General features: G+C 41.3%; 1 protein-coding gene across 3 annotated transcripts in view; it reads right to left on the bottom strand.

Annotated features, from left to right (window-relative positions):
• LOC135221494 (uncharacterized) overlaps positions 1–26,820 on the bottom strand; it is an 83,911-nt gene that overhangs the window by 42,129 nt on the left and 14,962 nt on the right. For all 3 annotated transcript variants that reach the window (XM_064259235.1, XM_064259239.1, XM_064259245.1), the window contains exons 2-3: positions 19,720–19,779; positions 1,120–1,536 (exon numbers count right to left, since the gene is read on the bottom strand). In XM_064259235.1, the coding sequence (XP_064115305.1) occupies positions 1,120–1,536; positions 19,720–19,779 (477 nt within the window). The remainder of the gene's footprint in view (positions 1–1,119; positions 1,537–19,719; positions 19,780–26,820) is intronic.

Here is a 26,820-nt window from a genome sequence, read left to right as displayed (position 1 = left end):
TGAAACTTAAATACCCAAAAACTTTTGTAGATGTGGCATGGAAAAGAGCTAGAAAAACATTTTATTTAACTAATGACAAACTGGAATTTAGTAAGCATAACATTCTAAAATTACCATATGATGAAAGGTTTTTAGAAATTCCTAGAATGTTAAAGCTTTTTAACATAAATGTTGTTTTCAGAAATATTAATGTCAAGAGTTTAGTAATAAAAAATTCCCCTGAAGATCTTCCAGGCTTCATATAAGAAATTCCTTGCAAAGAGTCTGATAAAGTCAATTACGGACAAACCGGTAAATCTCTTTCACAACGACTCAAACAACACCAGTATTCTGTGAGAACTGGATAAATATCGAATGCTTTATTCGTACATATGAGAGATTTAGATCATCCTATTAACTGGAGTCAAGCAAGAGCCTTAATCCATGTAATGACAGTTAAAAGGAACATCATTGAATCTTGTTCCATCAAGTCAAATAATGGAAATGTCCTAAATTTAAGTCTTGGTTTATTTAAACTCGATGCCTTCATAATGAAAAAAGTTGTAGATAAATATAAGCAACAAAATTAATATATTTAGTTTTTACATGTTTTTGACTGTATGGATTCGTTGTAGTTTCTGTTAGGGTTAAATGTGTTTAAGTTAGTGACTGTGTGATATCCGATAATCCTGGATTATCTCTTTGATTTTTACTCTTTTGACAATTAACCATCTGGTATTCTTGATCTTTTTGTTCACCTGATAAGTCTCTTTCCAATTGTATTCATTCGTTCCTTTACAATGTCTCAGTAAAGACGAAAGCGCTTGGATTTCTGCCTATCGTTTTCCTGTGGTATTCGCTTATTCAATGAAGTCACGTGCATCCACAGAGATTTTTTAAGCAATATATATATATATATATATATATATATATATATATATATATATATATATATATATTATATATGTGTGTGTGTGTGTGTGTGTGTGTGTGTGTGTGTGTGTGTGTGTGTGTGTGTGTGTGTCTGCAAGCATTTATGTCATCAAAATGTGAAGGAACTGCTACAATTAAGCCTAAAAATAACATTGAAACGCACACAAAGTGAAATAAACCATCCTATACAAATTGCATGAAACATACCTGCAAGTACACTGGGAAAAGGTCTTCATCGCATTCGATCCTGGTGACTTCAGGATCGATGCTGCAAAGCCGAGGTCGTGGCAGTGTGGCCGTTTCCAATGCATAGTCATCCTCACGCAAACTCTTGGCTCTTTCGTGGTGCACATTTTCATTCCCATTCCTGTTATCAGCATTTGGTAACTCTTCAACAACAGATGATGTCAAATGATTGCTTTGTGATGAAGGTGTATTTGAGTCCCTGATACCTCTGCCAGCTGTGACATTCCCAGGTAAGGGAAGCAGGGGCGGCGCACTACAGGAGGAAGCCTCTGCGCCCACTGGAGGTGACACTCCCACCCATTTCACGTGCCCGTGAAGACGAATGTGTTTGGTTATGAACTCTTGCGGTATGTCTTGGATGCAGTTAAACTTGCTGAACTGTAATATTCAAAGAGGATTAGGAGTCATGGGTAAAGTAACCGTATCCTCATCTTGACTTTCTTCATTATGATCTTATGTTTTGTGAGGCTTTTGTTGAATGTGATTATTATTGTCTTTCTATGCTATTTCTCAGATTCACTTTCGAGGAAGCTCTCCCCACTTTACTTCCAACTCAACTTTTAAGACGATCGGACATTTCCATGCACCAATCAGTGTTTTAACATGACAACACCTAGAGAATATTCTAGACCTAATTTATGTGAGTTGATGCCAAAGAAAAACAGATTAAGCCTAAATGTCGGGGATACAAATCTGTCTGGATAACAAGAATGTGTGTGTTGAGGTTTTAGGGCTCTGATAAATTTCTCTTCTGTGCTGACTTTTCCCCTGGAGAGATATTTGGACCCAAGGTCTGTTCTATAGACCTTGTTTGGACCTATCTGTAAACTAACCCATCTTTTTCACACGTGTAAATTGTAAGCCAATTGTTTTTAGTTACTTACGAGGTTGTAACTTAAAATGAAATTTAAACATTAAAATATGAAACATGCTTTACTAATTTTAAAATAATTAACACAATAAATGTCTAAGGCCTTTATATAATACCTTAAAGGACTTTCCCATTAAATATCATAAACAATACTAGCGTATTCAGTCCATCAAATTAACATGAGAAAATAGTCAAAACAGCAATGGAAATAATATATACCCTTCGAAGATCAGACTAGGGTTACCAGGCTGAATGAAGTAGTGTAAACTTTGAGTAAATTATCTGCAGACTTCGGACACAAGAAACTATGCATTTGATTATAGAGAAAGGTGTTTCAACATATTTTTGAGATGCATAAAAATCATGACTGACCAGCACAGCTATCCATTTGAATATGCAGCAAGGTTTGATTAATAACATTATTTGTCACTGGCCTTAGAGAGAGAAAGAGGGGTGGGGGGGAGAGTCAACTGCATCATCTAGCATTGGTTGCGAAGAAAGAAATGGAACAAAGGGGGAAAGGAAATTGACCTTATCTGTAACTATTACAGGAAAGGACAGGACAGGATAGTGGAAAAAGGGACTTTACTTAGCACTGGCCTTGCTGGAAGAAAAAGATGGAAGGAAATGACATTACCAAGAATTGGCTTTGACGAAAGACAGGAAAAGCACAGGAGTGGAAATGGCCCTACCTTGAGCCGGCCTTGAGGAATAATGGAGGGTGCGGGAAGGAAAATAACATTATTTTGCACTGCCCCTAAGGCAAAGTAGGATAGAAAGTGGAAGGAAAGTTAAATTGTCTATAGCATTAGTCTTCAGAAAAAAAGGAAAAAAAATGTGGGTGGGGGGGGGGGGGGGGGGTGGGGGGGGGGCGGGGGAATAGAAAATATCATCTAAAACTCACCTTCAGGAGAGAAACAGAGAGAAGGGGTGGAAATGACATAAAACTGGGCTTAGAGAAGAGGGGGGAAATGTCATTCATTACCTAGCACTAGCCTTGAGGTAAGAAAGGAGAAGCAATGGGAAAGAAAATGATATCCATATCACTGGCTGACAAAATTGGAAAGGAGGAGGAAATATGACATTCTCTGGCATTGTCCTTACTTAAAAGAAAATGAAAGGGGAAAGGAATATTATATTATATCAAGCACAGGTCTAGAGGAAGTAGGGGAAAGCAAGAGGAGAAAAATGACATTATGTAGGACTGGACTTAAAAAAAAGGAAAAGAAGAGTGAAAGAAAATTATATTACCCAGCACTGACCAAATGGGAACGACCCAGGAGGAACCAAGAAGGAGGATGACTTCATCCAACACCTGACTTGAGGATAAATGTGAAAGCAGGGGGTAAAAGTTCTTTTTATCTAACACTGACCACGAAGGAAGAAAAGGGAAGAGAGAGAGAGAGAGAGGAGAGATAGAGAGAGAGAGAGAGAGAGGAGAGAGGAATAGAGATAGAAGGAGAGCGAATAGAGAGAGAGAGGAAATCTAAAAACTGGCTCTGTGGGTATCAAGTATTTAGCCTTGTGCAAAAAGGGCCAAGGAGCAAGGTAAATGGCGTCTAACAATGCCTCAAAAAGGAAAGGCAAATGATGCTGGCCTTAATGAGAAATGGGGAAACAAGGATGAAAGACAACATCATATGTAGCACAGCCTTGGAGAAAAGAAAGGGATAAACGGGAGATGTTAGAAGCTCTTACCTGACACAGGCCTTGAGGAAAAAGGGAAGAAAACGGGGAAAGAACATGCCAGTTTCTAGTGCTGGTTTTGAGAGACAAAACATAGTGAATGGCATAGGAAAGTAAGATGCTCTAACAAGAAGGACTGAGGGGAAAAATAGGGGAAGACAAGGAAACACAGGAATACTAAGGGAAATGGAGACTGAGATTGTCTAGCAGTGGCCCTGAATAATGAATGTGAAATAAAAGAAAGAAAAGAAGAGGGGAAAACGGAAATCGCTTACCACTAGACTTGCGAAATGAAGTGAAAAAGAGGAAACAAATGACATTAACAAAGGTCTGAAGAAAAGCAGGTAAGGAAATAAACTGACAATATCGAGCACTGGTGTTTAGCAAGATATCATTACCTAGCTCTAACACTGAAGAAAAAAAAAACAGTAAAAATGAAAAGGAACGTGATAAGCATTACCTAGCACTGGCCCTGAACAAAATCTTGAAAGGAAGAAGGAACATTGTTTTATTTAACACATTTATTGAGGAGAGAAATGGAAACGAGGGTGAAGACAGACATACATATAACCTAACACTAGCCTTAGGAAAATAAAAGGGAAAAAATATAACACAACACTGGCCATGAAGTTATAAGGGGTAAAAAGGGTAAGCATTGGCCCTCAAGAAGAGGAAGAAAAGGGAAAGAAGAAAGGGAAATGAATGAAAATTGGTGAAGTGGAAGGAAAATTATATTATGTATTACTGAACTCAAGCATAAGAAGGAAAAGAATAAGGAAAATGACATTATCTATTGATGAGTTAAAAGCCACAATATTATAGTATATGCCATTAAACGGCAACAAAGCCTTTACGCAGGAGGACAGATATACAGATAGATGAGTCTGTCATTCTATAAAGTTAAATCTCAGCAGTTTTTCAAGGCCCCTGATACAGTGTCTCCCTCATCTCTCCCCGCACACGGTGTCGAAGCGGCAGAAGTGGCAGAAACAAAAGGCACCTATGCTGCTGAAAGTCGTCCTCCACTCAGGAATCACCCAGTCACTAGGTATGAGCACCATATGATCGAGGGGCAGCTGTTAAGATGATTCCAACGGTTGGCTTACAGACGCGGTGAAACAGTCATTACATGACTGCTATATTCACGACAAAGTTGTCCAATGGTTTCCTGGACTGACACAAAAAAATGAAAATTTTCTACTTGACTTTTAAGCAAAAGATGCATTTTCTTCAGTTAGCTGAAGAGGTCCGTTGTGAAAACGGTCGAAAGCTCCCTGTCTTTTAACCTTTTGGTATTTTGGAAAATATATAGTATCGTATACATTATTGGGGTTTTCAACTGACCTCCGGTCACGGCAGTGATGCACCGTAGACATTATCTATTGTTGGTCTCGAGGATAAGAAGGAAATAATTGGAAGGAAAGTTCTGCTTTATTTATTTACTTGAGCAGAAGAATGAAATTAGATCATCTGGTACTGAAGAAAAATGACTATCATTGTCCTTAACTACAGAAGAAAAATGACTGTCATTATCCAGATCAGTCACTGACGGCAGAAGAAAAATGACTATCATTATTTTCATTATTTAGCTCTGTCCTTTACTACAGAAAGGGAAAAAACAGGAAATAAAATGACATCACTGAACACTAGCTATGAAAAAAAGGTAAAAATGGAGAAGAAAAATAACACATCTGCCATAAATCTGATGGAAAAGAGGAGAATGAAATGATAAGTTTAAATAATGGCCTTAAGGAGAGCAAGGGACAGTAATATGTCATCTTTGAATGGGCTGATGAACAAAAGAGGGAATGGAAAGGAAAATGACACTACCTTTACGAAAGATGTGGAAAGAAAGTGGAATTGAAACATCATCTAACGAACATACTGAGGAAAGATATGGTAAGAAAAGAAAAGTAAAAGAAACTGAAAGGCAAGGAAGGATAATATCTAGCACATGCCTTGGCCTTGGCCTAGCCATGAGTGGGCCATGAGTCTCAGTCCATTACTATCAGGAATGGATCTTCAACCTTTTCATAGTATGCCTTCTGCTCAAGCTTGGAGCTATGATAGCCTGGAGAGAGCACTTTTGAAGAGATGTGAGATGACTGAAGTGATTTAGGAAAAAATTCTATGAGACTAAACCAGAACAAGATCTGATTCCTATCAATTTGTAATAAACCTACAGAGATATTCCAAAGGACACTACTGAGATGGTGAAGGTTGTTGAGCATTACTCAGAAGTTCGTGGGATAACCTTAGTGGAATGCCAGAAGCCAATAAAGAAGTCTAGTTGGAGTATCCCCAAATCCAAGGATAGCAAAATGGCCGAGGAGAAGCAGACAATCAGGAATGAAAATAGGTACTTTGCGTGTTGCAAGCCAGGACACCTGGCCAAGAACTGTTTACAAATTAAACCTAAGGACGAGTGGAGGTTCCATGATTTGAAAAAAAAAAAAAAAACTCAACAAAGACAAATTGGGAGACTGTCAAAAGGAAAAAGCTGAAGCTGGCAGATGGAGCTAAACTAACTATTGTTGAAGGCATATAAATCTGAGGAACAGAGGAAAGGGTACCACAATTTGTTTTTCAGTGAAGATTATGTGGGAAAGGAAATTGATACATTGATAAGAGTATTCATAGATATCCTGTTGCAATTGTGAACACTTCTTATTATGCAAAAGAATATGCCTTGTTCCTAGATAACCCCATTCATGGCTTTATTCCATGAAATATCCCAGTTGCTAAGGACACAAAGTGGCCATAAGGAGAGGCTGAGATGAATGAGAAGCTGTAAGAACAGACACAAAAGGATCAGCCAAAGAGGAATGATGTGAGGTTGGGTCTAAAATCAAAGGCTGCTGTCTAGACAGCAGTGGTTGAAACCAGAACCAAAGTGCAGCAAGAGAGCTGCAACATCAAGCCACTGGCAGTTGCTTCTTGCATCCTGCATGTAGAAGCAAAGCAGTTAAAAGAGGCACAGCATACGAATCCAAATTTCGACATGCAGTGGATTAAAGCCGAGACTGACACAGAATACAGGATAAAGGGTGAAGGAACTTCTATGTTGAAAGCTTTTAATGGCATATATCATGTTTTCCAAAGCTGGTTGGCTGGAGAAGTACCAGAAAATCCTAGTGCTAAATGTATATTGTAAACAAGTAATAAAGTTGGCCTCTCAGTCCATCATTGGTGGTTACCTTGGAGCTAAGAAGACTGCAGACCATACAAGCAGCAGTTTCCATTGTCAAGGAGTGGTTGCAGATGTCAACAGATTTTATATATTCTGCAGCTTTTGTCAAAAGACTTAAGGACTTTGCCAGCAAATACTAATAAGAGGGATGCCTTTGATGGAAGAGCTATTCAACTGAAAAACCGTAGACTTGATTAGACCTATGTTGACAGAGTCAGAGAGGGCAACAGGTATATCACAGCTGTAGACTATCCTATGAGATTCTCAGAGGCAGTGGCACTACCTAATGCTAAGTGACCAAAGTACCCAGTTTACTTTTGAAATGATGAAGAGGTGAGCTATCTAGCGATACTATACAACCCAAGATGTAATGGATGATTTGAAAAGGTTAACAGTGACCAGAAGTCTATACAGAAGATATTTTAAGGAAGACCAGGTAATTAGGACAAGTTTCTACCAGCAGTGTTGTTTGAACGTCTGGAAGTAATGCTGTTGCACGGAATGACAGGAATGGAATGAAGCAGACATACCAAGAATTATTAACTGGAGTCTGTGAGCTTGAAGTACACTCCTCTTATCAGTACATGATGGATCTGAAGAGATGCGTTGACTGGCCAGGGAATTTCTATGAAGTACAGGGACACCAGAAGCACCAGTAAAATGAAAGGAAAGGCAGGACAGAGAGTGTTCCTGTTATTACCAGCAGATGCAAACATGCTGATGTTTCAGTAGAGGGCCACACAAAGTCAAGGAAATAGTTAATCTCATGGACTACAAGGCTTAAGTTGGTGGAAAGTTGAAGATTTCGTGCCTATAATGATGGGAAAGTGAACAAAGAAGCCATCCAGATTATTGAACTTGGCAGCAACTTTAAACAGATGCTAGCTCGAGCTAATAGCACTGAATAATTTATAATTAATGTGTTCACTCATACAGCAACATGGGAAGAATACCATTAGGACTCAAGGACTTATTACAGAGAGTAGGGGAAACAGGAATAACTCTCCAACTTTCCAAGTGTATCAAAAGATAAATTGAAATGGGATTCCTTGAATCCCAGTTAACCTTGGGTGAAGAGCATCACTGTCAAAGACTCAAACAAAAGTGATTAACACACTAGGATTAACAGACTGTGAGATCAATCCTAGGATTAACAGAATAATAAAAGAACTTTGTGAATACCTAGACAAATCTTGCAGCTTCTTTGACCAACCTAGTGAAGGAGGAATGACTAAACAAAAAGTAGTGGAAGAGACCTCAACAGAAAGCATTTGTCGGAGTGAAGCAAGCTTTAGGATATATACCAATACTGCATACCAGACCTCAAAGACTTTCATCGTAAGGAGAGATGCAATGAATGAAGGACTTTGAAACATGCTTATGGCATATTTCCAAATGCTTACACAAATAAGAAACTAAACAGTTGAAAAGGAATGGCTAGCAATAACAATTGCAGCTAAGGGGTTCCATCTTGCTTACATCCAAAGTTGCAATACTGAACGTCCAAGGACCATGGAATGGGTAATATCATTCCAGAGCTACAAGTTTCAAGAGGAGAGCATTCCAGGAAAGTTCATTGTTGCAGCGGATTAAAATATAAAAAGAAATACATTTTTCCTATTCGTAAGTGCAGGATGTTGTCAGAACATTTGAAAGTATGAATTATGTTATTTTCCCATCACATTTCTAAATAGGATAAATTTGTATGGTTCCCCTAGCACTGTTTTCCGTGGTGCTACAATGTTGTAACATTCTAGAATTTTAATTACGATGCGTTATTTGTTAGATGTATATTAGGCAGTTCCTGGGTTATGTCAGCCCTGGTTTACGTCGTTCTGAGCTTATGGCGCTTTTCAAATATATTCATAAAAAATCTGTTCCTGGTTACAGCGTTTGTTCCAAGGTTACATCGCTTCAGTCCTACAGCAATGGAAGAATATTATTTGTACATTTTTTAAGGAAATTCTACAAGATCATGGATGCACAACTCACCAGAAGCAAGGTAATCAACTGGGAGGTCTGCAAGACAACCAAAAGATTAAAGGTGAGGCTTTAATCACTTTATTTTTAATTTTTAGCTTACATCGCGCTTCAAGAATGGAACTCCCAACATAACAGGGAGAAATTATTTGTTTAATGAGATGTCAATTTAGCACTGATACGTCAAATATGATTTTCTTGGAAAATTTACATAATTTATTTGTTCAATTGATGTTCAGTTTCCCCTTTCAGAGAATTTTCCCTTTTCAAGGAATATTAGAGTCGTCAACGAGAATTTCAAGGATTTTTCAAGTTTTTTTTACTGTGTTCCAAGAATTGCCAAGGAATTTTGATACGTTCCAGATAAATTCATGAAAGTATGATTTCTAAAAGAATTTGTCACATCAGAAAGCATTATAAGCTCTCTGTGCCTACTTGAGTTGATACATGTTCCACTCGGTTTCTATTTGTCTGGTTGCTGTTTATCTCCACTCTCTCTCCCAAGCAGTCACGAGCACAATGAAGCAGCCATGCTTGTTATTGATAAAATTTGAACCTATATTGGCTAACTAGAGCCATGTTATCAAATATATGATTCAATTTATTGATAATAAGAACTGCCTTACTCAAAATGAGCATAATAATAATGTCTTATACTTGACTGGAGAATTTATCACTTTTTTCGTAGGGAAAGAAAGAAGACCTGTAATAGTGAGAGTAATTATGATATCGGATAGATAACAACATGGAAAAGGCGACCAATTAGGAAAAAATCAAATTTGACTAAAAGTTTTGACACACCTGGTTGACAAATCCTGCCTGAAAATTGCCGTTGATGATAACAGCTGCGAAAGCTATGCCATTTGGAGGATGTGCAATTCTACAATTATTGTGTTAAAAATAAATATACTGAAATGAATGATTGAATGTTACTTTTCTTGCTTTTTTTCGGAAACTGAACGAGACAAACCATATACTATCATCTATTCTGATAATAAATGAACTAAAAGGAATGAATGCACTAAATGGAATAGTTTAATGTTATTTAGTCATAGTTTTCCCTGAAATTTAACAAAGGAAGCTGTACTACGTACCCATTTCTGAGCATAAATGTCGAGAGTAAGGTGTTGTCTTTATGTGTAATAAAATAAATATTAATATGTACCTGAAAACTATAATAATCATAATAATAATGGCAACTGCTGTTGAAAGTGATAGCTGCACCATCTACATTACTCTGGTAGAGAGCCTTCTCTATATTTTTTATTACAGCTTTTTCTCCGGTACTACTTACATCTATGGGCGAAGTGATCGACGAATCTGTATATCCGTATGGCCTCACTTTTCTTCCAGGAACTAAAATGTAGAGCATTTTATCTCCTTTCTTTTAATGTATATATATGTCGGGAATCCGTTCCCTCTATGTAAAATCATTCATGTATTTTCGTCTGCGAAGAAACACATTCACAGCAGGGGCTCTGTCCCTTTTTGTTTATGTTGTTCGTGCGTGCGTGACAGACACTACGCTTCCGTCCACACGCCACCTTATGTACAGCCTCATTTGCCAAATAAAGTTAGTTTGCTCGCTCTCCTCATATTACTCAGACCTCACAATTGGTGACCCAGGAGTAGGTGACCCAAGTAGTTTTGGCTTTGCCATTAAGGTACTAATTATCGCCGCTCACCTTCAGAGAACCTTTAGCGGACCCATACGATGCCTAGTCTAGGTTCTCTGGTACTCCTCAACGCCATTAGTGGACTCGCAATGGCATTTCTTCACAGGAGTGTTGTGGCGTTCAGTCTTACGGTTTGGCCCGCCGTTCACGACTTCTCGTCGACCGTAACCGTGAGTCTGACAATACGATGGAGAGTTCAGCGCATTCCTCTGTGTCCACCTCGACCCCGCGATCCTTCGCGCTTGAGTCCTCCTCAGGTAAAAGAAAAAACCAAACCATCAACGCAATATGCAGTGATGTCAGCAAAAAATTTCAAAGCCTCAGCTCCAAGATACAACTCAAGAGATAATAACTGTATTTATTATGCAAGAGAATATTGCAGATACAGAGAAAATTGCAGATTCAGACACAAAATGAATAATTATGATGAAGGAAGATAAAATATTATGGAAAAGTTGGATTTTTTAATGTCAGAATTTCTGGAAATGAATAAAAGAACAACATACCAGAACAGGAAAGAGACATGGGAAAATCCTTATTATTACCCATATTAAATGAAGGAGAAAACATGCAAACCATCATAGTGATGAATGCGCAGGGTTTAGTTACGAGTAACTCAAAAAGAAAAATAGAGTACTTAGAAGAACTAACCCAAATTAAAAAGAAAATAGATATAATGAATATAAGTGAAACCTGGTATTCCCAAGAGACTGGGATTGATGATCAAATAAAAGGGTTCCAAACTTATAGATCAGATAGAAAAAATAGGAATCAAAGGGGAACCGCAATATATGGGAAAGACAAAAAACAAGGAAAAATATATGAGAAATATAGTAACTCAGAATGTGAACTAATAGCGGTAGAATTTGAATCTGAAAAATTAATGAACATAGTAATATATAGACCTACTAATACTAAAGAGTTTGACTTAATAATAGAAAAATTGGATGATATATGTAGAAATCACAAGGATTGGACTATTCTCCTATCTGGAGACTTCAACTTTCCTTTCGTAGACTGGAAAGAACGAATAGGAGATTGTGGTTGTACTTATACATATAAAAAAGAGAGTAATAGTAGTGCAGAAGATAAGAGGCAATTCGAAAAGCTATTAGATATGCTACTAGAATACAACATTCAACAAATAAATCACCTGCCAACAAGAAAGGAAAATACTTTAGACCTAGTATTTGTGAACGAGATGAATTATGTTAAAGAAATAATAGTTTATAATGCGAGTATTTCAGACCATAATGTCATAGAATTAACAGTCCATTCCAAAGCAAGTGAAAACAGAGATAAGCAAGAAATGAAAAAGTGGGAAGGATATGGAAAATACAACTTCTACAGTAAAAATATAAAATGGTCAGAAATAAATGAAGAATTAAACAAAGATTGGGATAACATTTCGTAAGTGATGACATAAGGGTAAATACGGAGATATTATATAAAATATTAGAGAAAATAGTGGATAAATATATACTGAAGAAGAAAAGTAAACATCAGTCATGCATACCAAGAGACAGAAGGATCTTGTTCCAGAAAATCAGAAAGTGGAAAAAAGGTCTTGCAAAAGAAAAAAATGCATGGAAAGTTAGAGAACTAAAAAGTAAGATAGAAAATGCAGAACAAAAGATTATACAATCAAAAGAAAATGAAAAATGGGACTTGGAAGAAAAAACCCTAATAAATATCAAGCAAAACCCCAAACTATTATACTCATACGCGAAAAAGATGAATAAAAGAAGAATAGAAACAGGCCCTCTAAGAATTGAAGGGAGATTAACGAATGAAAAAAAGGAAATTTGCAACATATTGGCAGAACGATATAAGAGAGAATTCACTCCTAGAATAGATAATGAAGATAATGATATAGAAGTAAGGGACGAAAATAGTGAATATTTAGCTGACATAGATATGATGAAGCTGATATTGTGCAGGCTATTAATGAAATTAAAAATGGAGCTGCAGCAGGGCCTGATGGAGTTCCTGCTATTTTGTTAAAGAAAGTAGTTCATTCTATCGCAAAGCCACTTGCAATATTATTAAGACAAAGTGTGGATACAGGCACGATTTATGATGAGCACAAATTAGCATATATTACCCCTACATTCAAAAGTGGATCAAGACTAGAGGCAAGTAATTATAGGCCTGTGAGTCTAACATCACATATTATGAAAGTGTATGAAAGGGTAATGAAGAAAAATATTATGAAACATTTAATAAAAAATAATCTGTTTAATATAGGACAACATGGTTTCGTACCCGGAAAAAGTACACAAACCCAACTGTTAGTCCACCGTGAAAACATAAACAAAAATATGAAAAGCAGAAATGAAACAGATGTGGTTTATCTTGACTTTGCAAAAGCTTTTGACAAGGTAGACCATAATATATTAACGAAGAAAATTAGAAAACATAATATAGTGGATAAAGTAGGAAGATGGTTAAAAGAATTTTTACACAACAGAATACAGATAGTTATCGCAAATGATGAGAAATCAGATGAAGCTAAGGTAATTTCCGGTGTGCCACAAGGTATGGTGTTAGCTGCATTACTGTTTGTTATTATGATTGCAGACATAGACAGTAATGTTAAGTACTCGGTAGTGAGTAGTTTCGCCGATGACACAAGAATAAGTAGAGAAATTACTTGTGATGAAGATAGGAACGTGCTACAAAGAGACCTTAACAAAGTATATGATTGGGCAGAGGTAAATAGGATGGTATTTAACTCTGATAAATTTGAATGAATAAACTATGGAGACAGAGAAGGAAAGCTATATGCATATAGGGGACCTAATAATGAGACAATCACAAATAAGGAAGCAGTTAAAAAGACCTTGGTGGGATGATGAATAGGAACATGTTATGCAACTATCAAATAGCAATTCTATTGGCAAAATGTAAAGCAAAAATGGGAATGTTGTTACGGGACTTCAAAACAAGAAAAGCTGAACACATGATTATGTTTTATAAAACATATGTTCATAGTCCACTTGAATATTGCAATATGATATGGTACCCACACTATCAAAAGGATATTTGCACAATAACGAAGAGTGTACCAAAGGTCCCCTTTACAAGCTAGAATAGAAGAAGTTAAGGACCATGACTACTGGGAAAGACTACAATCCTTAAAATTATATAGTTCTAAAAAGAGAGAGAACGCTACATGATAATTCAGGCATGGAAACAGATAGAAGGAATAGCTGAAAACATCATGGAGCTAAAAATATCAGAAAGAGCAAGCAGAGGTAGATAAATAGTGCCCAAAACTATACCAGGAAAAATAAGGAAAGCACACAGGACATTAATCCACTACGCATCAGCATCGATAATGCAGCGTCTATTCAATGCGTTGCCAGCTCATCTGAGGAATATAACAGGAGTGAGCGTAGATGTGTTTAAAAATAAGCTCGACAAATATCTAAACTGCATCCCAGACCATCCAAGATTGGAAGATGCAAAATATACCGGAAGATGTACTAGCAACTCTCTGGTAGACATTAGAGGTGCCCCATACTGAGGGACCTGGGGCAACCCGAACAAGATGTAAGGTCTGTAAGGTAAGGACCGCACCATTGGAGCTACACCATGTCAAGCTGTTGCCCTTCTGCAGTGAGGATGTGGCAACATGGCTGTAACCGGCAGAAATACAGGGTGATTAAAAAAGAAAAGAATGACCCTATTTCATGATCAAATATTTAGTAAGTAAATGCATGAATCAGAATGAGGGAGTGGGTGTTTGTAAGATCAGATTTCCCAGTTTTCTACAAGTTGGAGCATTTTTAAATGAAAAACTGCCTCAGCGATGGATTGGTCGGATAGAGGCCCAAGACAGTGCTCTTTGTGCTTGGCCTCCTAGATCTCCTGACCTCACAGTTTGCGATTTTGGGGCTTGTGAAAGATAAAGTCTTTGTTCCGCCATTGCCAACTGACCTGGAAAACTTCAAACATCGAATAACAACAGCAATTAATTCCATTGATCATGATGTGCTTCAACGTGTTTGGGAAGAATTCTCATATCGTATTGATGTTGTTCGTGCTGCAAGGGGGGGGCCATATTGAGCACTTGTAACATGTGAAATAAAACTTGACTTTTAGTAGAATACTTGTATTATAAGTTTTATTTTTTGCTATTTTTCCTTCATAAAATATTTAATCATTAAATAGGGTCATTCTTTTTTAATCACCCTGTACATTTCCAGATCCACAGCATCACCTGGGACAGCACCAAGACGGACTTCATCGCCGGAACCCTCACAGCAGATGCCTTCAAACACAGCCAGCATGGGGAGCTGCCCTGCAAAGGCCTGAAGAGGGAGCTCATTCAGGCCTCCTCCCTCCCAGTTCCCCAGCAGGCCACCCAAATTTTCGATTTTGTGGTCAACCCCACGACCACCTCGGATCCCAGACTGGCCTGACACAAGCTCCAGGACCTGGTCCTCCTGCCAGAGGTGGACCACCAAGGACGAAGACAGGAGGTGAGCATCCTTCGCCAGCTGGCGCCTGAAGTCCGAAGCCAGATCTCGAATACTGAGACCATGGAGATGGAAAGTCTTGGTGGACGTGGCCCACCAGCGCCTTCTCCATACCTAGACCTGCCTCTCCCTCCCACTCGCGAGAGGACCAAGGGTGCCCACCATCTGCTCCATCCTTCCCCACAACAGATACGCCTCCCTTCTCCAGGAGTTTCCAGACGTCTCCGCCCGAGCTTCGCCAGGTGACTGGGGCCGCGCCCAAGCACAGTGCCTTCCACCATATTGAGACCAAGGGCCCCCCGACACACGCCAAGTTCCGCCGCCTCCTGCCGATGCTCCTCCAGGAAGCCAAGACCATGTTCAAAGAAATGGAGAAGATGAGGATCTGTAAAACGGCAGTGAGTCTGTCAGTATCCCCCCTCCACATAGTGAAGAAGGCAGACGGTACGTGGAGGCCCTGCGGTGACTACCAGTGCCTGAACCTCGTCACCACACCCGACAGCTACCCCCTGCCAAACATGCAGGACCTCACTGGGCCCCTCCACGGCACCAAGGTCTTCTTCAAGATCGACCTATTAAAGTCGTATTTTCAAGTCTCTGTCCATCCCAATGACATTCCGACAACAGAGATCATCACGCCCTTTGGATCCTTTGTGTTCGCCTTCTCCACCTTTGACCTGCAGAATGCTGGGGCCACCTTTCAATGCCTCATGGACAGCATCCCGGAGGAGCACCTGAATCATGTCCGGGCCATCCTCAAGCGCTTACAGGAGAACGGACTTGTCCGTTTTGACAAATGCACCTTTGGCGCTGAGAAGGTGGATTTTCCCGGCCACGAAATTACAGCAGAAGGAGTTCGTCCCATGGTGTCAAAGGTGGCCGCAGTGGAGAAGTTCCTGACACCGATGACTGTCAAGGCCCTCCAAGAATTCATCAGGATGGTGAATTATTACCGAAGGTTCATCCCGGACATCGCCCACACCATGTGCCCTTTGACCAAGGTCCTGAACAGCAAACCTAAGAAGCTGACATGGGGAGAAGACCAGCAGCTCACCTTCGCCTGAACCAAGTCTTCCCTCACCAAGGTCACCACCCTGGCTCACCAGGACCCCAATGAACCCCTGATGCTCATCACCGATGCCAGCAACATCGTGTGCGGCGCCGTTCTGGAACAGCTGGTCAACAGTCCCCACAGTGCTAGCCTTCTTCAGCAAGAAGCTCAAACCCGCCGAGATTCGCTACAGCACATTCGACCGCAAGCTCCTTGCTGTCTACCAAGCCATCCGCCACTTCAAATATCTCCTGGAGGGCGTCCCCTTCACCATAAGAACGGACCACCAGCTGCTGGTCCACGCCTTCATCAAGGTGGGCGATGCCTGGTCTGTGAGGCAGCAACGTCATCTTGCGGCTGTCTCTGAGTTCGGGTGCTCCATCGAGTACGTCCCCGGCAGAAGAAATCCTGTAGCCCACGCCCTCTCGAGAGTCGAGATCAACTCCCTTCACCTCGGCATTGACTACAAAGACCTAGCATGTGAACAAGCTTCCAACCCAAAAGTACCAGCCTACAGGACCGCCATCACCGCCCTTCGCTGGGAGGACATCCCCTTCGGCCCTTCCAGAACAATGCTCCTCTGTGATACCAGCACAGGGACGCCCTCGTCCCCTGATACCCGCCTCCCGCAGGAAACAGGCATTCCACATCATTCACGGCCTCTCGTATCTGTTGCCCTGCACGACAACCAAGCTCCTGATGGAGAAGTTTGTCTGGCACAACATCAGGAAGGGCGCTCAGGAGTGGACAAGAAACTGCATCGCATGCCAGAGTAGCAAGACAGGAAGGCACACCAAATCGGGGATATGCTCTTTTCCCCAGCCCAGGTGAAGATTCGGACACATTGACGTCGATGTCGTCGGGCCTCTTCCTCCATCTGATGGTGCTAGACAGTGACCAACCGGTCTACCACGTGGCCCAAGGCCACCCCAATGTCATAAACCACTGAAGACGCCTGTGCCGAAGCCCTCCTGACCAGCTGGATCAGCCGCTTCGGAGTGCCTGACAACGTCACGATGGACCGAGGACCTGGCTTCACATCAGACCTCTTGTCTTCCCTGGCACGCCTGATGAGCAAGCACCACACCACAACGTCCTACAATCCTGCAGCCAACAACATGGTGGAAAGGGTCCACTGCTCCCTCAAGGATTCCTTAATAGCACACTGCCAAGGCCCAGATTGGAAGGGTCCTCCTCGGTCTCCGTACCGCCCCAAGAGCCAATGGCAACCCTTCCCCAGCAGAGGTATACGGGGAGACCCTGACAGTGCCAGGTGAATTCTTCCCCGCCGACACCGATGATCCTGATATTCCCCTGGCTAAGTTGCATGCTGCCGCCCAGAAGTTCGTTCCCTGTCGAGAGACGTATGTCAACAGGACGAAGGAGTTCCGCCCGTGAGCCCTGGACTCCTGCAGGTTCGTTTTCATGAGGAACGATGCTGCACGCCTGCCCTTGATGAGGTCCGCCATCATCCGCGACGAGGACAACCCTGCTGAAGGCCTTCGCAAAACCCCGATGCGGCTGGTTCCTGTCAGTGCCCCTAAACGTCGTCGAGGTGCCGCCCAAGGAAAGCAGTCGAACCCTCCAGACCCACTACCAGGGGCAGCATCTTGCTTTCCGGCCCTCAAGATGACGAGGACACACACGACGCCCTTCAACCGAGGGAATCACGAACATGAGGACTCCTTCAGCTCCCCGCAAGATTCTGTTAGTCATCCAACGATTCTATATAATCATTGTCTTGGGGGGGAGTATTTGTAAGGACGACATTCGGGTGAATGTTCGCCCTTCCATTGTAAAAATCTGTATATCCATATGTCCTCCCTTTTCTTCCAGGAACTAAAATGTAGAGCATTTTAAGCCCTTTCTTTTGATGTATGTATGTCAGGAATCCGTTCCCTCTAAGTAAAATCATTCATGTATTTTCGTCTGTGAAGAAACACATTCAAAGTGGGGGCTCTGTCCCTTTTTGTTTATGTTGTTCGTGCGTGCATGATGGACACTACACTTCCATCGGCACACCGCCTTATGTACAGCCTGCCGAATAAAGTTAGTTTGCTCGCTCTCCTCATATTACTCAGACCTCACAATTCTATTTACAGATTATTATGATTATATTATCAATATCATTATTATTTACTCTAATATCCTGTTCTAGAGGTTTTGTTTGTAAAAAATTTACATCCTGTGCGTTACAGGCTTTGCCTCATGTTCGAGACTGGAGATGTGTGAGCGTATGTATTTTACACCGATACAAGATTGTGGTTGATTCTGATTACTGAACAGTTTGCACTTGAACCTGATCAGAGATGTGGCCTCTATAGCTATATAGACAGAATAAAGGCTTAACCGACGATGCTTTTCAATGGACATGTCCCCATGTTATGTGACATTTCATCTCTCTAAATAGTGTTGGAAATTAGTCAGCATTCTGTGCAGCTGTATTTAAGCCTAATCAGACGAGTAACATTGATCAAGGATGAAATCAAGGAAAATGAAATGGCTTTCAGGGAAATTTAAGGACATTTTGGCTGTTATTTCCAGGAAAATTCATTTCAATGAGTGGAAGCACTACCTACTATGTAGTACTACATGTATATTGAAAATTACGTCATGTTCTAATTCTCTGTAGTGAGGTGCAGCCTATTGTGTACCAGCATGTATGAGAACTGTTGACATATTACTAAACAAAATTCTGAATAATAAGCATCTAAACCAAAGTAACTCATCCAAATAAAGTTCCAGAATATTACCGTAAATGAAAGACATCATCTAGTCTCAAACTGCAACATAGAAAACGGCAGGTACCTACTAGGTGCATATACAAAAGAAACAAAATCTTCATCACACAACGCAGATATTGATAAGATTATTTGAGACAAGTGTGTCTGAGGTGGAAAAACATTAATGGTACAGAGTTAGCCAAGGGATATAAAAGTAAAAGATGATGTTCCTCAATCAAATGTTTTGTGCAATTACATTATCTATATAGGAAGGGCAGATCACCACAATTGGTTGGCTGGAAAGTTTGAAAAATCTCTTAAGGGAAGGTGAAAAGTTACCACTTGACTGAGAGTTCAGTGATGGTACGGAGTGCGACTCGAGGAAGAAAGGAGCCACGCACCATCACTGATCCATCAACGAAACTGCTGAAACCTCGTTCAAGAAACCAATGTCATGAATCACTTTTGATAAATGTCATGAATCACTTTGTACAGAATGCTTTGCCCTGTGTTGCAGAGAGTGAATGCTTAATATTCTGTTCAGTTGCCAGTAGAAATCTTCGTAATTTGCCCAGTTTGTGTGCATAAAAGCTTTATTCTTTTGCATGTTATTTTTCACGCATTTTGTTAATATAATATCCTAAAACTTTGCTAAAAATACAAACATAAAAGCTTGAGCTATAATTGGCAAGGGACTCAACACAGAATATAGAAAACTTCACAACAGCACAGAAGAAAAAATGGATTTGGTAAAAAAAAATAATTTTGGATGAAAAATGGCACCTTGGAGAATAGTCAAGTAAAAGAACTCCAAAGCAACACTGACTAAAATACTAAAAAATCTCTATGGACATATTTATTCTACACTACTTTAGGTAACATGGAATGATGTCAACTTACCGCCCGCACGCTACGAAGACAAATCACTAATCCCACAACTCCAGTGCAATAAACACCATACTGCAAAAGACATTAATACCAATATCAGTTAATCATGAGCATTTTAGAAGAAATAGAGTTCTTCTGATAATTCACATTCTTATCAAATTTATCCTTTGCACATCCCTAAAAGAGTAAGAAGAAAATGCAACTACAGAGAAATCTACCCCAGTGTTGCCATAACTACTCTTGTTTATCATAACAATAATAATAATTAATAATAGTGACGGACTACTGGATAAATGAACAATGCCTGACCCATCTAAACTTTAACCATACATATGTATAGGAATCATGGTGATGTGATAAAAATTCACACACAAATACATACACACACACACACACACACACACACACACACACACACATATATATATATATATATATATATATATATATATATATATATATATATATATATATATATATCAGTCATATCACATTACCGTGATTCATATACAAATATCGAACTACAAATGTCCTTTAATATCTAATTCTCTCTACCTCGGAATTAATATATTTTCATATATGTTTAACCGAGGGGGAATTTTATTAAGCGATAATAGGATGGGCGATCGCCAGGCTCGAACCAGCGAACTCTCAATCCGAGGACTGGCAGTGAAGCCTAAAACCACTACGCCACCGCAAGAGATATAAGTTCATGCCGCCTCCCAACTGAAATACCTGTCGCGCACAGGTATTTTTTGTTTTTGGAGACTGCACAAGCCCATCTCGTCCTCAGTAGCGTAGTAGTGCTTTTGCCCGCACGTAGTCATTATATCAGTCATATCACATTACCGTAATTCATATACAAATATCGAACTACAAATGTCCTTTAATTTCTAATTCTCTCTACCTCGGAATTAATATATTTTCATTCGCGGATTTCTCTCGGGAACATTTCCCCCCATTATTCGCAGAAAATTTGCCTATTCACAGTATTTTTCTACGGGAAATATCCAGAAATTCCTGTTTTTTAATCAATTTCATCATAAAATGCACTTTTTGTGATAAAACTATTAAAAAAAACTAAGTACAAACATTTTTAGTGGGTTTTTCTTGAGTTTTAACTACAAAACAGGCTATTTTCAGCGTTTGTATAGGGGTTCCAACTATTCGCGAGGTCTAGTATCCCTTAAACGCCTACTGGACGTATTATACGTCGACTAAAATTGTATGTCGGGTGCTTAATTGACGTACAATACGTCGACTGCAAAAAGTTTTTTTAAATATTCGCGGAAAAATAGTTATAGGCCTAGTTTGAGAAAAATTTTAAATCACGCACCTTGAGGGATTCTGGGAGTTCACGGATCAAGCCGTTGTTTTGTTTACAAGCGTTACCCAGGCACGCATGCGTGAATTGCTTTCTTCTCGCGCCAGCAAGCATCAGCGACGCGTTGTCGGAGAGCGATCTCTTGCCGCATTCGTGTTTTGCAGAACTTTTGCGAGTGTTAAAGTATTTGTGACATAACAGGACGTTCACAGAGATGTCCCAATGTCGTCAGGAGCGTGAAAGGCGAGTATTGCCTGTCGGTAGTGATTGTGTGAGGCGAGTTTTGGACTTGGATGCTGGAGAGGGACCAAGCACCCAAGGTGACCCAGCTTTCCAACGCCATGTTGTGCGGCTTCGTGTGGCCGAAAGTGTCCAAGGACCACATCGTGTGCCTTTTACGACCCCCAGGAAGCATCGGGGTGTCCTGAGGGGCATTCCTAAACATTTGGGAGGCCTCCAACAAAAGGACATTGATAAGTACATGTTGGAGCTCGATCGAGAGCAGCTCAAAAGTCCTCATTTTGATGGCAGTTGGTCATCTAGTGACAAGGACATCATGCCCAATGTAAGTGATGATGAATATTTGGCCCCAATGTCTGTACGGGAGCCACAGCCTGAAAGTGAGATCGAATTTAGTGGTTTTAGTGCATATGAGGGAGAGTCTGAGGAGGAGGAGGAGTCGCTGACTTTTGTTGTTGGGGACAAAACAGAGAGCGAGGGTGAAAGCGAGGGAGATGGGCCAGTGGGTTGAGAGTGCGAAGCCATGCCCGAGCACGTGCGCCTGCGTGCGCACAGGCCCGTAGACGGTCGCAACATCACGCCAGCCTAGGTGAAGGCTGTTCGTCCGAAAGTGATGAGGGGTGGTTGGAGGACCCCACCTCATCTAACATGCACCCATTCACGGCAGCACCTGGACTCACTGTACCTGTTCCTTTCACTGCACTGGGGTTCATTCAGCTGTTCCTGACACGGGAATTGCTGGAATACCTCGTCGCAGAGACGACGGATTACGCTCAGTACTGCCGTGACGAACTGCGGACGACGTTGTCGTATCGCTGGCGGCGCTGCAACCTCACGGACATGGCGCATTTTGGGGCTCCACATATTTTTTGGAATGATGCCTGCTGCCGACGTCAGGCAATATTGGAGGCAGAATTTTTTTTTCAGTATGCCGAATGTGCCTGGCATTATGGCCCGTGATAGTTTCCTGGTGTTGGACAGGTATTTCAATGCCTTCAATTGAAGGGCCATACCCCGGAATAACCCCGACTGCCTCATCTTTGTCTGCCCAGCGTTAGAGTACATTCGTGAACAGCGCCAATTTCTCGTGGTTCCTGATGAGGGGATGATGCCTTACAAAGGACGTCTCAGTATAAAAGTGTACAACCCCAAGAAGCCAAAGGAATATGGTGTAAAATTATTTTTTATTACGGAGTCCAACAATGGATACGTTGTGGACTTCTCAGTGTATTCCAGGGTCTTCTCCACACTGCGAGACACTGTCTTCGGTCTTGTGGATCGTTTCCGTAACCAGGGATGCCACCTGTTTATGGATAATTATTATAACTCGGTATCCCTGGCCCAGGAACTGTATGAAGCAGGTGTGCACGTCAGTGGTACCCTTCGGTTGGTGTGCAGGGCCCCAGATATCTTCAAGAGGTTTGCTAGCCAGCAGCAACATCTGGCAAGAGGAGAAACAGAGTGGCAGCAGAAGGGAGATGTCTTCGTCATCTGTTGGAAGGGGATCCGACTCGTGCCCATGATTACGACGAGTCATGAGCCCATCCAAGAAGAGATCGTGCAGCGGAAGAAGACACGTCGGCAGGGCTGAGTTACGTATGAGGAGTTTCGTGTCCAGCGGCCTACTGTCACTGGGCACTACAACAGGCACATGGGAGGAGTTGATCTCTCTGATCAACTCATCCAGTATTATCCCTTCGCCTGGAGAACCAGGAGGTGGACACAGAAGCTCCTCAAATACATCCTTCAGTTGGCCATCCAGAATGCCTACATCCTCTACTGTGGGTACAATTCCGACCCCCGGAGGTTGTCCCACATCCAGTTTCTCGAGGTGGCCGGGAATGCCCTCATAAACTTCAATCCCGATGAGAGTGGCCTTCCATCACCGGTCGTCCTGCTGCTGCCGCTGCTGCCGCCGCCCTTGCTGCCGCTGCCCTGCTGCCGACGCCCCTGCTGCCGCCGCCCCAGATGATGTTGCCCGCTCTCAGATTCCGACTTCCCGTTGGATAGTGGACCCTGTGTGTCGGCTGCAGCCAGGGGATCACACACTGGAGCTCCTGGAAGGGCGCAGGCAGAAACAGTGCCGGGTGTGCCATATGAATGGCATAAGAAGAGACACCCGGTACATCTGTCACACCTGCCAGGTAGCACTTTGCTGCAAGTACGGAGAGTGTGACCACAAATACCACACTGAGGTCATATATTGGAATGCGCCAACCCAAGGGACACTGGAGGGTGCAGCGGACCGCCGAAGTGCGGCCCGTAGGCAGTAAGGGCGCGCATCTCCCTCCTCCACCTGTACCTCATCATGTCGAGAGGAAAAAAATGCAAGACTCTTCAATGGAGGAGGGAGAAAACAAGAATAGAACGAAGAGTCAGGATTACGAGTGAGTATTCTGCATTGATTTTATATTTAGTTTTATATTTATTACAAGTTTTTATATATCTGTATTTAATGATGCTTTGTATATTATTTCGTTTTCTGCAAAAAAAAAAGTTTTCACCTGCATTCCTTTTAGTTACGTATTTGTACCAAAATTTAAAAAATATAATATATATATATATATATATATATATATATATATATATATATATATATATATATATATATATATATATATATATATAAGTCCTATCACATTTCCGTGATTCATATACATATATCGAGCTACAGTGTCCTTTAATATCTAATACGCTCTACCTCGGATTGGTATTTTTTGGTAAGCAAAAAATCTAACATTCTAGTGATATTCAATCATTTACCTTCATTTTGCAACAGATGGGAAGTCTTTAGCACAATATTTCGATTTATAGTGAATTTTTGAAAAAAAACTTTTTCCTTCCCTCCGCGTGCGGTAACTCGGCCGAAAATCTCAGAAATGCTTGAGTCACCTTGTCGTAATTTTCGCACCAATTTTATATTGGGCCCTACATAAAGTGTTATCCATGAAAATGTGTGCAATTTCATGTAGAATACAAACAAAAATAACTCATGGTAGTAGCTTTTATCAGTTTTGAAATGTTTTCATATAAATCACGATAAATAAAAAAAACTTGACCTTCAGTCAACTTTAACTCAACCGAAATGGTCGAAACTGCAATTGTAAGCTAAAACTCATACATTCTAGTAATATTCAATCAATTACCTTCATTTTGCAACAAACGGGAAGTCTCTAGCACAACATTTCGATTTATGGTGAATTTTTGAAAAAAACTTTTTTTACATCCGCATGTTACAAATTCATGCATCATTTTGTGATAATATTTTCTCTGTGTTGCTTTGATCGTTTTACAACATGTTATATACCAAAATCATCGCAATTTAGTGTACAATACAACGAAAAAAATTAACTCATTAGCTTTAACCGTTTTGCTCACAGCGTGATTTGTATACAATTATATATGAAAATTACTTTTGTGCTTTCATATATTCCAATATTTATATATGATAATGATATTTTTTTCATTTCTGATGTGTGCATACTAAACTTCAGGCAATGACCAAAAAAGGAACCAAAAATGAACTCTTAATCTTAAAAACTAACAGTGCTGTGATTTTTTGAAAAAAAACTTTTTTTCCGCTTCGGCGCTAACTCCTGAACGCCGCCGGCATACGAGAGACACTTTGGGAATTAGTGGCTCGGCGTTTAAGGAGTATACCTCCCCCATAAATACAGGGGGACCACTGTATATATATATATACATATATATATATATATATACTATAATATATATATATATATATCATTAACTTTGTGGTTCCTTTCAAGAGCAATGGATCTGAGTTGCGGTAATTTAAGGCCAAGAATGAATTATAAAACCATAACCAAAATGGAAAAAATTAAAGATTATGACTTATGAGACAAGAGCCAGAAGGTCATGATACCAAATGGCCTGAGTCCATTTGGGTGCCACCAGAATCACCCGAAGATTTGGAGTGATCAGCGCCAGGACCACCAATCATCGAGATACCTCAAAAGACATATCCCGTGTAAATGTGCCCAAGCTGAGACCAGGTTGAACACTCTTATGAACACCTGGGGAGTGGTCGAGAGCCCGAAACAGAATGTCCTGAATTGGTGGACCGTCTACCTGAGGACGAGACGGAGGTACTTGCGGGAGGATTTGTGGATGGGTATCTAGAAATGCACATCCTTCAAGCCCACCGTAAGCATGAAGTTGTTCTCCCTGATAGAGGAAAGCACTGTTCGTGTTGTCTTCATCTTGAACCGAGTCTGGTGAACGAATCGGTTCAGGGAAGAAAGGTCTATGACCAGTCTCCATCCCCCCGAGGTCTTCTCTACGAGAAAGACTCTGCTGTAGAATCCTGGGGACCAGTCTGACACGACTTCTACAGCGTCCTTGCTCAGCATCTTGACTTCTTCCACTATGGCCTGGTGCATCAGCAACCCTATTATGTATGAAGGTAGCCAGACCAGGTGGCTGGTGAGGGGTGGCAGAGACTCGAAGGGGAGTAGATATCCCTCCCGAAAGAAGTCCACAATCCAGGTCTCTGCTCCATGTCACTGCCAAGTTGCCTAATAGCTCGACAGGCACCCCCCACCAGTGGCAGCAGCTGGAGGGGAATGCCAACCCTAGCATTTTCCCTTCTTCTTCTTACCCTTATTCCCCCATCCTGAAGGCAAGGAGGGCTGATAGGGGCGTGACATCACTCTCTCCAAAGAGGAAGAAGGCTGGGTAGTTCTTCGGTTTCCCTTAGAAGTGTTCGTCTTCTTCAGGGCAGAGGAGGTGCTAGCTAGACTTGAAGGTCTAGCCGCAGTGGAACACGAAGACCTCCCTGATGGACAAGCTGGTATTTGTCGTCATCCCTGCGCTTGTCTACCACAGCATCCACCTGTTCTCTGATGAGGAGAGAGGTGGAACCCAGCAGCAGTCTGTTGCATAAAGTCAGTACCAACTCAGGGCCAAGGAACTTTGTAACTTGAGAGAGGACAGCGTCACATCTCTTGAGCACTAGGTTTGCCCACAGGTTTGCTGTCTGGTGGGCCTGGTAGGAAATACCCCAACTGGCACAGTCTCCTGAAAGCCAAGTCTTCCCCCAGGATGATGGCCCCAGAGGAAGCAGCGACTCTAGACACTGTGAAGGACCACAGGTCTAGCCAGGAGACTGCCTGAAGAGCTGCCACTGCATCAGCCTCCAGCATTGCTCCTTTCCTGCTGAAAGAGAGATACACACTTGCTCGTCAGGTGCTGCAGCGACAGACCGGGACCCAAACAAACCAGGTCCACGTCTACCCGTTTTATCGGTAAAGGCCCAACAACAGCAGCCTTTTCGAGACCTTGGGTTACTTCTTGGGTCCTCTAAAGGCTTCATGACAAGACGAGCATTCTCCAGAAAAGGAGTCCATGGTCGCTTCCCCGATTGTTATGCTGACGTATCAGTGCTACAATCTCTGCAAAAGTCCTCTGAATCTCGGGGGTGTCTGAGTCTCTGGGTACAGGACCTTCGAGTCCTTCGAGCGACCAGTCCTCCCAATCAATTATCCTGAGGTTAAACCTCACCAGACCGCCTAGGTCCTTCCAAACAA

Source organism: Macrobrachium nipponense, chromosome 20 (genome assembly GCF_015104395.2).
Source record: "Macrobrachium nipponense isolate FS-2020 chromosome 20, ASM1510439v2, whole genome shotgun sequence".
Classification (NCBI taxonomy): domain Eukaryota; kingdom Metazoa; phylum Arthropoda; class Malacostraca; order Decapoda; family Palaemonidae; genus Macrobrachium; species Macrobrachium nipponense.
Note: the sequence above shows the minus strand (reverse complement) of the source record. Positions and strands in the feature narration are given on the sequence as shown.